This window comes from Ctenocephalides felis, unplaced genomic scaffold (assembly GCF_003426905.1).
Source record: "Ctenocephalides felis isolate EL2017-DRISC unplaced genomic scaffold, ASM342690v1 CF-g0.4_SCAFFOLD_03573, whole genome shotgun sequence".
NCBI classification, from domain to species: Eukaryota; Metazoa; Arthropoda; class Insecta; order Siphonaptera; family Pulicidae; genus Ctenocephalides; species Ctenocephalides felis.
Genome location: NW_020539727.1, coordinates 21,724,929 through 21,735,728, shown reverse-complemented (window position 1 = coordinate 21,735,728; position 10,800 = coordinate 21,724,929). Strand labels below are relative to the sequence as shown.

At 29.3% G+C, this 10,800-nt stretch overlaps 1 protein-coding gene across 1 annotated transcript; it reads right to left on the bottom strand.

The window, feature by feature from the left end:
- Window positions 1-2,902: 2,902 nt before the first annotated feature.
- On the bottom strand, window positions 2,903-10,579 carry LOC113389771 (putative malate dehydrogenase 1B). The gene is made up of 12 exons (XM_026626778.1): window positions 10,439-10,579; window positions 10,128-10,376; window positions 9,792-9,944; window positions 9,637-9,736; window positions 9,456-9,555; window positions 8,347-8,428; window positions 7,849-7,981; window positions 4,707-4,851; window positions 3,530-3,668; window positions 3,357-3,471; window positions 3,074-3,243; window positions 2,903-2,995 (listed from the first exon to the last, which is right to left on the bottom strand). Exons 1-12 carry the CDS (start codon window positions 10,577-10,579, stop codon window positions 2,903-2,905), a joined length of 1,620 nt encoding a protein of 539 aa, XP_026482563.1.
- Window positions 10,580-10,800: the final 221 nt, after the last annotated feature.

The window sequence follows — 10,800 nt, the reverse complement described above, 5'->3', positions numbered from 1 at the left end:
CGAAACCAGCAACTCCTATATAACATTCCTTGTGTAGTTTTCTCATTATTTTAAGTGTAACTTTTGTCTGGATAATTTTTATACAAATCTGTCTTGATAAATAGAATCAACATGAAACTCTTCAAAAATTTATCTAAGATCACTTTGTCGCATAATTCACCGGAAAGAAACTACAAGACAAAACCCTCAAGTCCTATATAACATCCCCAGGAAAGTTCTTCCATTATTTTAATCATAACATTCGTCTACAAAATTATTTTAAATATACGTCTGGAAAAATGAATTCTAAATGTAATCTTGCAAAAATCTGTCTGACATCATTCTGTTGTACGATTTACCAGAAATAAACTACAAGCCCAATAGTTAGCAAAACCATCAACCCCTATATAACATTCCTTGTTAACTTTACTCCTAACTAGTTTTTATTTTAATCGTAACTTTTGTCTGAGTAATTTTAAAGAAAATGTGTCTGGATAACTAGAAACTAGATAAAATTCGTCCAAAATCTATCTAAGATTATTTTGTTGTGTGATATACCAGAAAGAAACTACAAGCCCCAGAGTTGGCAAAACCATAAACACCTATGTAATATTGCTTGTAAAGTTTTTACATTATTTTAATCATAACTTTCGTCTAAAAAATTATTTCGAATACACGTCTGGAAAAATGAATACTAGATGTAATCCTTCAATAATCTTTCTAATATAATTTTGTTGTACAATTTACTAGAAAGAAACTACAAGCCCAGGAGTTGGCAAAACCATCAACTCCTATATAACATTCCTAGTAAAGCCTTTCAATTATTTTAATCATAACTTTCGTCTATAACATTATTTTGAACATACGTCTGGAAAAATAAATACTAAATAAAACCCTTCAAAAATCTATCTAAAATCATTTTGTTGTACAATTTACCAAAAAGTAACTACAAGCCCCAGAATTGGCAAAACCATCAACTCCTATGTAACAATCCTAGTAAAGTTTTTAAATTATTTTAATCCTAATTTTCGTATAAAAAAATATTTTGAACGTATGTCTGGAAAAACAAATTCTAGATGAAATCCTGCAAAAATCTGTCTAAAATAATTTTGTTGTACAATTTACCAGAAAGAAACTACAAGCTCAAGAGTTGGCAAAAGCATCAACTCCTATATAACATGCCTAGTAAAGCCTTTCAATTATTTTAATGATAACTTTCGTCTCCAAAATTATTTTGAATATATGTTTGGAAAAATAAATACTAGATCAAACCCTTCAAAAATCTGTCTAACATCATTTTGTTGTACAATTTACCAAAAAGAAACTACAAGCCCCAGAATTGGCAAAACCATCAACTCCTATGTAACAATCCTAGTAAAGTTTTTAAATTATTTTAATCCTAATTTTCGTATAAAAAATATTTTGAACGTATGTCTGGAAAAACAAATTCTAGATGAAATCCTGCAAAAATCTGTCTAACATTATTTTGTTGTACAATTTACCACAAAGTAACTACAAGCCCAAAGGTTGGCTAAACCATCAACTCCTATATAACTTGTCTAGTAAAATTCTTCCATTATTTTATGTGTAACTTGTGTCTGAAATTTTTTAAAGAAAATGTGTCTGGAAAAATAAATACTAGATAAAACCCTTCAAAAATCTGTCTAATATCATTTTGTTGTAAAATTTACCGGAAAGAAACTATAAGCCCAATAGTTGGCAAAACCAGCAACTCCTATATAACATTCTTTGTAGATTTCCTAACCATTATTTTAATCATAACATTCGTCTAAAAAATTATTTTGTATATACGTCTGGAAAAATAAATACTGAATAAAACCCTTCAAAAATCTGTCTAACATCATTTTGTTGTACAATTTACTAAAAAGTAACTACAAGCTCAAGAGTTGGCAAAACCATCAACTCCTATATAACATTCCTTGTCCAAGTCTCTCATTATTTTAAACGTAACTTTTGTCTGAATAATTTTAAAGAAAATGTGTCTGGTTAAATAGAATCTAGATGAAACTTTTCAAAAATCTGTCTAATATCATTTTGTTATACAATTTACCAGAAAGGAACTACAAGCCCGAGAATTGACAAAACCATCAACCCCTATATAACATTCCAAGTAAAGCCTTTCAATTATTTTAATCATAACTTTCGTCTACAAAATTATTTTGAACATATGTCTGGATAAATAAATTCTAGATGAAACCCTTCAAAAATTTATTTAACATCATTTTATTGTAAAATTTACCAGAAAGAAACTACAAGCCCCAGAATTGATATAACCATCAACTCCTATATAATATTCCTAGTAAAATTCTTCCATTATTTTAAACATAACTTTTGTCTGAAAATTTTTAAAGAAAATGTGTCTGGAAAAATAAATACTAGATAAAACCCTTCAAAAATATGTCTAACGTCATTTTGTTGTACAATTTACCAAAAAGTAACTACAAGCCCCAGAATTGGCAAAACCATCAACTCCTACATAACACTTCTTGTGCAGGTCTCTCATTATTTTAAACGTAACATTATTTTAATCATAACTTTCGTGTAAAAAATTATTTTGAAAATACATCTGGAAATATAAATTCTAAATATAATCCTTCAAAAATCTATCTAATATCATTTTGTTGTACAATTTACCAAAAAGAAACTACAAGCCCCAGAATTTTCATAACCGTGAACACCTACAAAACATTCCTTGTGTAGTTTTATCATTATTTTAATAATAACTTCAGTTACAACAACTTGTTAGGACAAGTGTTTAGACAAACAAAAACTACACTAAATTCTTCCAAAATCTAACAAAAATTCAGCAAAAACCAACTACAAACCCAAAAATTGGCCCAATTCCCAAAGTTTCAGCAAGCTCACCACCAATAAAAACCAAATAAATCCTTTATTATATTCATCAATCATCTTTCAAAATGCCAGGATAACTCAAAGAACAATAATTCTTGGCCTTCAGAATTTTCTTCACGGTTTCCACTTTTTTTTCGACAACCTGTGACCACAAACATGATTAATACCACAATCATGAATGAATATTTTTTATTATTATTAGGAATATTTTTATCTCAACCTTTTCCTCCATGTAGGTCTTGTGCGTCCACAAACTGCATGTTGCAAGATCATTCACAGTAATTCCAGGATCTAAATTTGGCAAGGATATCTCTTCACAAGGAAGCCAGTCTTCGTTTTCCAAAAAAGCTGGTTGGGAAAACATTAGACCTTCTGGGAGACCGAAGGTACCTTGAGGGAAAGGAAAAATTAGGGAAAGGAGGAGTAGATTTAGGGCAAAAATCAAGAGTAAAAAGACCTGGTGCCAATACAATACAAACTACAAACTAAGTCTATTATCTCACCATTGGAGACAATTCCAGCAGAAATAACTTCACCATCATAAATTCCGTACCACAATTGCAACAAATCCACAACAGCCTTCACCGTGTTAAAGTTGACTTGCTGCTCGTTTTTGACCTACCACAACAAACATTTTAATAAACTTGTTAGATGATAGATTGACCTATTGATGTACCGAATAATCCAGAATCTTCCTGTAAAGATCAGGAACATTGTGAATCCTGTAGGCTATAGGACGTTCATCCCTGCAATAATCGCCCAAGGGTAAAGTCGAATTTGGTTTGGCTCGACTTGCACGTTCATTCGGGGTAAATCTAAGTATTATAGATTAAATAATTAATTAAATTAATTATTTATAGTCTTGTGAAGGTGTTAAGAATCTTATTTGACTGTATTTATAACCCTAAATAATTATAATACGACTAGCAAACCCGACGAAATCCGTTTCGCCACCAGATGTTTTCGTGAGAAAGATGAAGAAATTTTTTGTTTGTTTTATATTTGAAAAGGAAAAATTTGATTTTATTATACAACAGTAATGAATTTATTTCGATTACAAAAATGAAGTGTTTTCTAGTTGAACTTCTCTATGTAAATGAAAGTGAATCCGCAAATTATCCGTTTCATTGAAGTGCTCTTTGGTAAACCACATTTTTTGTTTTTCGGTCTGACGTTAACACAAACAGAGCGGATGGTTTTCCAACTCGTGAACGGGCAACGTATAACTGCCCATGTGGAAAACAATGATTTTTTAAATAATCTATTTGAAATTTATCCCGCAAACACTAAGCGATTGGCCTCTCGACTTGTTATTGCGAACTGGAAATTGCAATAGTTTGAAGTCAAACGGAAGACCAGCCGGAATCATTGGTATGTCACCAAATCGCCAGCAATTTTTGATTGAATGGTGAAATTCAGTGCGTGTACATCATTATTCTTTGCGGCAAGAATTGCTCGTTGACTTAACCAAGCATAATTCTGATAATTCTCACTAATGTCATTATTCGAATTTTTAATTTGGTGCGTAAAGTTCCAGCAATTTGCATTAGGGCACGATGCCATGCACCACTAATTTTCTTAGCTATAAACCTCGCGGAGCCCGAGACCTTTCCAACGAATGCAAAATTGTCGAAATCGGTTCGTGCGTTCTGAAGTTATTTCATCAGGAAGGAAAACCCGACTTATTTTTACATATATAGAGGATTATAAGTCGAATGACTGAACAGCAACTTGTCACGGGACAATTGTCAAAGACGTTTTTGCATGTGACCCATCAAACGATAGGGATTTTCAAGCACATTTCAAATTCGGCATGCATAATTACGTGTTTTGGTAAAAAATAAAATTCTGACCTGGTGAAATGATGTATGGCCTGATAACAATCCACAAATCCGCCTCCGGTCTTTGGTGAAGAGGCACTTCCCCAAACTGGAGGCAAAGACACATCAGTTATGGCAACATTGGCAGCCTCTGCCAATATTGGCAGAGCATTTAGGCCTAAAATAAAAAGTAAAGTGTTATATTAAATTCTCGGACCATTATTATTTATCATCTACATAAACGATCTGCCAAATTGTACAGATCTCTGTAAACTTATTCTTTTTGTGATTATAAAAAGCAATTTTTCAGAAGAAGTGAATAATAAATTAAATCTATTTATATAAATTCAATTTCGAATTGGTTCAATTCTAATAATCTTCTGCTTAATAATGACAAAATCCAAATTATGTCTTTTCGAACAGTAAATAGGATAAGTCATTAGATCAATTCTTTAACTATCAATAGTAGGGAATGCAATACCGATGGAAAATTTCAATACCGGTATTTCGGTAATTTTTCATTTTAAAACCGGAATACCGGTATATTACCGGTATTTTTATTATCTTAAACAAACGTAGACAAAATTGAAAGTTACTAGTACAAATATAAAAAAATGTATATACAACTACAACTATATTCAACTAAAAAATAAAAACAATAAAATAAAACAATGAGTTTATTTTTTTAAATAATAATTTAACAAAATTATATCCAATTTAATTAATTCATTATCACTATCGAGTATATTGAGTACTTTTCACCAAAAACAAACTTATGAGTAAGAAAGACCAAATAATCATAAAAGATCATATTACATTATTATAATAAGCTGTATTATCTGTATCCGATGTGTTAAATTAGCAGAATCTCCAATGTTTTAAAAAAATAATTTTCTGCATTAATTTAAGATCGGATACTTTGTCAAGATAAATAATAAGTTACTATAATTGTTGAGTATTGTTATTTAAAACAATATGATGCTTCTATAGCATTTTCAAACTTCGAAACGTTTTCAAAAAATAATATTTTATAATTGCATTAAAAAGCAAAAATATTTAGTAATTATCATAATTATTATGTATAGACTTAGAAAAAAATAAAGATTACACAGAGGTAGTCTGTATGATATAAAATATTTCGGCGCAAATATCACTTAAAAAAATCGTTACATTTTTACATAAGATGAAACAAACTTCATTATCTATCAGTCCAATTCTATTTATTGTAACACGATATGAAGCCCTTAGTAAAGCAATAAATATTCAGTTTAATGACAAGTTGAGATAAAATTTGACATTTGTTTAACATATATAATCACTTGAAGATATAGCTGTTTATGCGATTATGGAATTTAAAGATAAATTTGTTCCGAGAAATTTAAACTTTAGTGTATTATGTATCAAATAGCGCTTATGTAAAAATGTCGAAAATACCGGTATTTTTGGGATAAATACCGGTGAAAATTCGGGCAGTTTGCCGGTAATTCGGTATACCGGTATTGCATTCCCTAATCAATAGGATTCAATTTGAATTATCCTCAGTCTCTAAATTTCTGGGACATTCATATTCATTCCATACTTGTACCTAAGTTAATTAAAACCTGTTTCATGTTGAGGATTCTAAAATCAAAAGTTAGTTTAAATTGCCTTCTTTCAATTTATTATTCTAATTTCTATTGGCGAGCTGGGGATTCTCGACATCCTTAAAGGATATTAGGTTGTCAAATATCTCCCTTCCGCTTTTTTGCTCTTGGTTTATAACACAAAAAGGCGGAAGGGAGATATTTGACAACCTAATATATTCAAAATACAGAAAAGAGCATTAAGAATAATTTTTTCCCTCAGTTCTTTGTCCTCATGTAGGAATCTTTTCCGACAATTTAACCCGATGAATAACAGCATTAGTATCTAAACAACATAAGAAAAATTCTGTAAAAATTATATTATTATCATGTGGGACATGTTTAACTATTTTAGCTTTTTCATTGCAAATTGGAATGCTGGAAAAACTTCTTTCTATGCATTAGAAAGCCTATTCGGATGATGAAATCATGTAATATAATGCAAGTTCGTATTGCTGATACTTTCCATTCTTCTGTGAACTGTGACATTTGTCAAACTCTAAAAATATAAATGTCATGGACCATATAGCTACAAAACTCCTTATGGTATTTTAATAAAAAATTTGTATTGTAAATAGATTGTACTGTATATATTCGAAATGATTACTTCCATATCTATTTAAACTGTACTTATGTGGATGTAAAATAACATAATGTGAGCTTTATAAGCAATTTGTTCCTTGGATAATTTTACTAATTACGTTGTCATTCATAAAGAATAATCCTGAACGCTTCAACCTATCCTCCATGTTGAATTCCTATTATAAAACAAGAAATTTGACTATAAAAGAATCAACTTTTAAACTTGAAACATAATTCAATACCATAGACGGAAGAGGAATACAGCTTTTTAATCTACTTCCACTACATGTTAGGAAATTGAATGATCGTCAATTTCATAATACTATTGTTAAACTTTTAAAAGCCCAAAGTTTCTATGATACTTCTGAGTTTAGTGAAATGCCTACTGATAATAATTGATACTTTTTTTCCAACAGTTACAATTATTTTTTCCCTTTTCCATACCTTCTTTATTTTTTATTCCAAATTATTTTAACATTTTTCTACCCTAAGTATTTTATCATTACTATTTATTTTCATATTATATTCTTTTTTGATACTGCTCTTAATTTTTATTTTCCAGATATGAGACTTAAATAAAAATTGCATAACGGATATTTAAAGGATTTTTTTTACCATAAGAAGAATCTTAAGATCTACAAGACTTAAATAAACTATTTCAATATTATAACATTTTTTTCTTCAAATTATTGTATTAGATAATACTAACGTTAGGCTTAATATTGTTTTCTAGTTGTTGTATTTTACTGTAATTAATTCAATTAAGATAATTTATTTTCTGTAATTTCTAAATTTAATCCTGTATCCGTAATATAAATATAAATATAAATATATATATATATATATATATATATATATATATTTATAAATATAAATATAAATATATATATATATATATATATATATATTATTTATTTATAAATATAAATATAAATATACAGGCCAATTTTGTGAGGTTTTATTTCCTTTACCTAAACTAGCACTGGCAACGACAATATTCTTAGGTCGATAAGTCCTGGCCAAAGATGCCAAAAGATTTGCATTTGCGCAAACAGGGCCACATCCAAGGCCCACTGGAAATATTATACGGATATCGTAAGAACCCTGGGTAAAAAAAGAAATTTTAAATCAGTAATATTATTATTATTATTATCTCACTATTCCTATTATTGTTATCTTGTGATATTTTATTGTTTTTCTAGTATTATTTAATTATTCAGAAATTTTATTTATATTATTTATTAATTTTATTTTTATTATTATTTGCTTTTATTTTATATTAAATCATCATACTAGGGATATTATTTTCATGTAAATTCTATCCTTCGCACTCTTACTTATTTATTTAAATTTATGTTATTATTTATCAATATTGCTAGATGTTGATTATTTAACAGATGTAATAAATATTGTAATTAAAAAAAAAAGTTTTTTCTTATGTAAGTCAAAATTTTGGGAAAAATTTATACCACAGCGTTTAGTCGTTCTGCAAGATCTTGCATTTCCAATTTGTTCCTAAGCATCCAGGATTCGATGTCCTCGTGGGAATTTCTTAAAGATAAAAAAAATATTATAGAAACTAATTATCTTATATATAAAAATGATCCGCTAAAACTCGAAAACGGCTAAACCGATTTGGCCACTCTTAGTCTTGAAAAACTCGTGCTAATCAGTAGGTTGTCGGAAAGGTGAGATATTATTTCAAAATCGCGTACAAACTTTACATTTTTAATTTGAACAATTTTGTAGAAGCGTAATTTGAATAAAACAATGAACGGTGGCTAATACGTCAAATGTCAAAAAAAATTTCAGATGATGTTTAATCACGTTTAAAAGAATGTTTTACGTGAATATTATTTAATTATGATTAAATTGTAGTAAGTAGTTTTGTTTGTAGTTTTATTTACACGTATATACAAAAACGTTGGTAAACGTTTTGATGTAAACAAATTGACGGCTTAAAATATATTTCAAAAATATAAAGCGTTGTAATACAGTTATAAAATTATAGTATGTTATTTCTTAATATGTGCACTGAATTATAAAAATATAAAATCAAACATGTTTCTAACAGAAGAAACTAAAAAATTGCAATGCACACTTTCATACTCTATTTTTATTAGTTGCGAATCGACGGTTGGATATGATACGAGAAGTACTTTTGAAAAATGTTTTAAAAATATACAATATTATACTAGAGCTATGAAATTTTAGTATGTTTTTACCTAATATATGTACTCAATTATAAAAACATAAAATCACATATGTTTGTAACAAAAAAATCTATAAATGTGCAAATTTGTAAACAAATGTACTCTTGCATATCTAGTTTCCAATAGTTGCAAGTCCACGGTTTGATGAGTATTTTGAAAAATATTTAAAAATATAAAACGTTATACTAGAGTTACAAAATTTTAGTATATTATTTCCTGATATGTGTACTAAATTATAAAAATATAAAGTCACACATGTTTCTTACAAAAACAGCTATAAATTTGCAATTCAGTAAAATCATGTAATAAAGCCGCACGTGTTACTACAAACTCAACAATATCAAATTTTTTATTATTATACTTACTTATCAGTTCCATTCAAAACAATAAGAATATGACAAGTTTCCAAAAACGTGGTGTCGAAAATACTTGCAACTTTGACCCGTCTCTCTTTCACCCCTTTGCCTAAAATAAAATTGGAATTTTTTTAGACAATTTTGCTCATTTTATTAAAAAAATACCTAAATCTAAAATTTCTATTATTACCTGTTTTCGAAACTGCATATTCATCAGACACTCCAGGATCCAAATAATCAGCCAGGGAATTTAGTTCATCAACAGTGCATATGTTGTCAAAAAGCAGAATCTGGAAAATATTTTAATAAATAAACTAATATTGTTTATCAATCAATCTAAAGTACCTCTGTTGGTTCCCTCAGATCGATTTCGGGCAATTCCAGCAAATTTCTGGCCAGATAAAAAATTATATCATTGTTGGCACCCACGATACAGATTCGTCTTTTGTTGGCATTCAGAGTGGTGTCTTTTTCTACTTCTTCTGCATCACACAAATGCTAAGAGAAAAAAAAATCAAATACACCAGATGCAAAATAAAAACCAGTTTAAGGAGCTGGTGTGTGCAAAACGTCACCAGCACTAAAACTTAACATCTGGCAATAATTTTTTGATACCAGATCTTCTATGGCAACCTTCTTGCTATAAATTCCCCAAAAAATTTCCCCAATATATTTTACTACCTTCAAGTTGTCCTGAACCAAACATTTAAGTTCCGAAGGTGACAAAACAGAATGCAAGGCGTAGTATTCGCAGCAATATTCCCAGAAATCTGAAGCTTTTCCCAAGTAATGTGCTTTTGGAGCAGGTATTTCAATTCCTGCTTCTACCATCTGCTCCAGAATATCATCAGAAATTCCGTATTCGATCCATATTAATGGTGACTCTAGATGATGCCAACCGTATTGCTTGTTGAGTTCGGTTAAGTAACTCTGGTAATAAAATAAAAGAAATCAATTAGTAAAAATTGAGATGAGGAAATATATTTTCTTACATTCCACACATCATCCCTCTTAACAATCCTCTGGTAAGAAAAACTGGGCAAATTCCTTCTCAAATAATCACAAACGTAGTCGACATGTGCAAAAGTTGGACAGGTAACTTTTCCTGCAACATTGAACTTAATAACTGACATGGTAATAACTACATAATAGAAAATTCAAGTTCAATTGTTTTTTTCCCAAATGTCAATTATCATTGAGAATTGATTTTTACAATGGTGAGAAGAAAGAGATCTCGATCAGATTCCATAGACATAAAAACAAATAAGTTTTCTTTCGATTATCATGTTTGTGATTTGAAAAAGAGAAGTAAATCTGGAGACGATGGTCTTCCTCCTTTGTCGCCAAGTGCCAG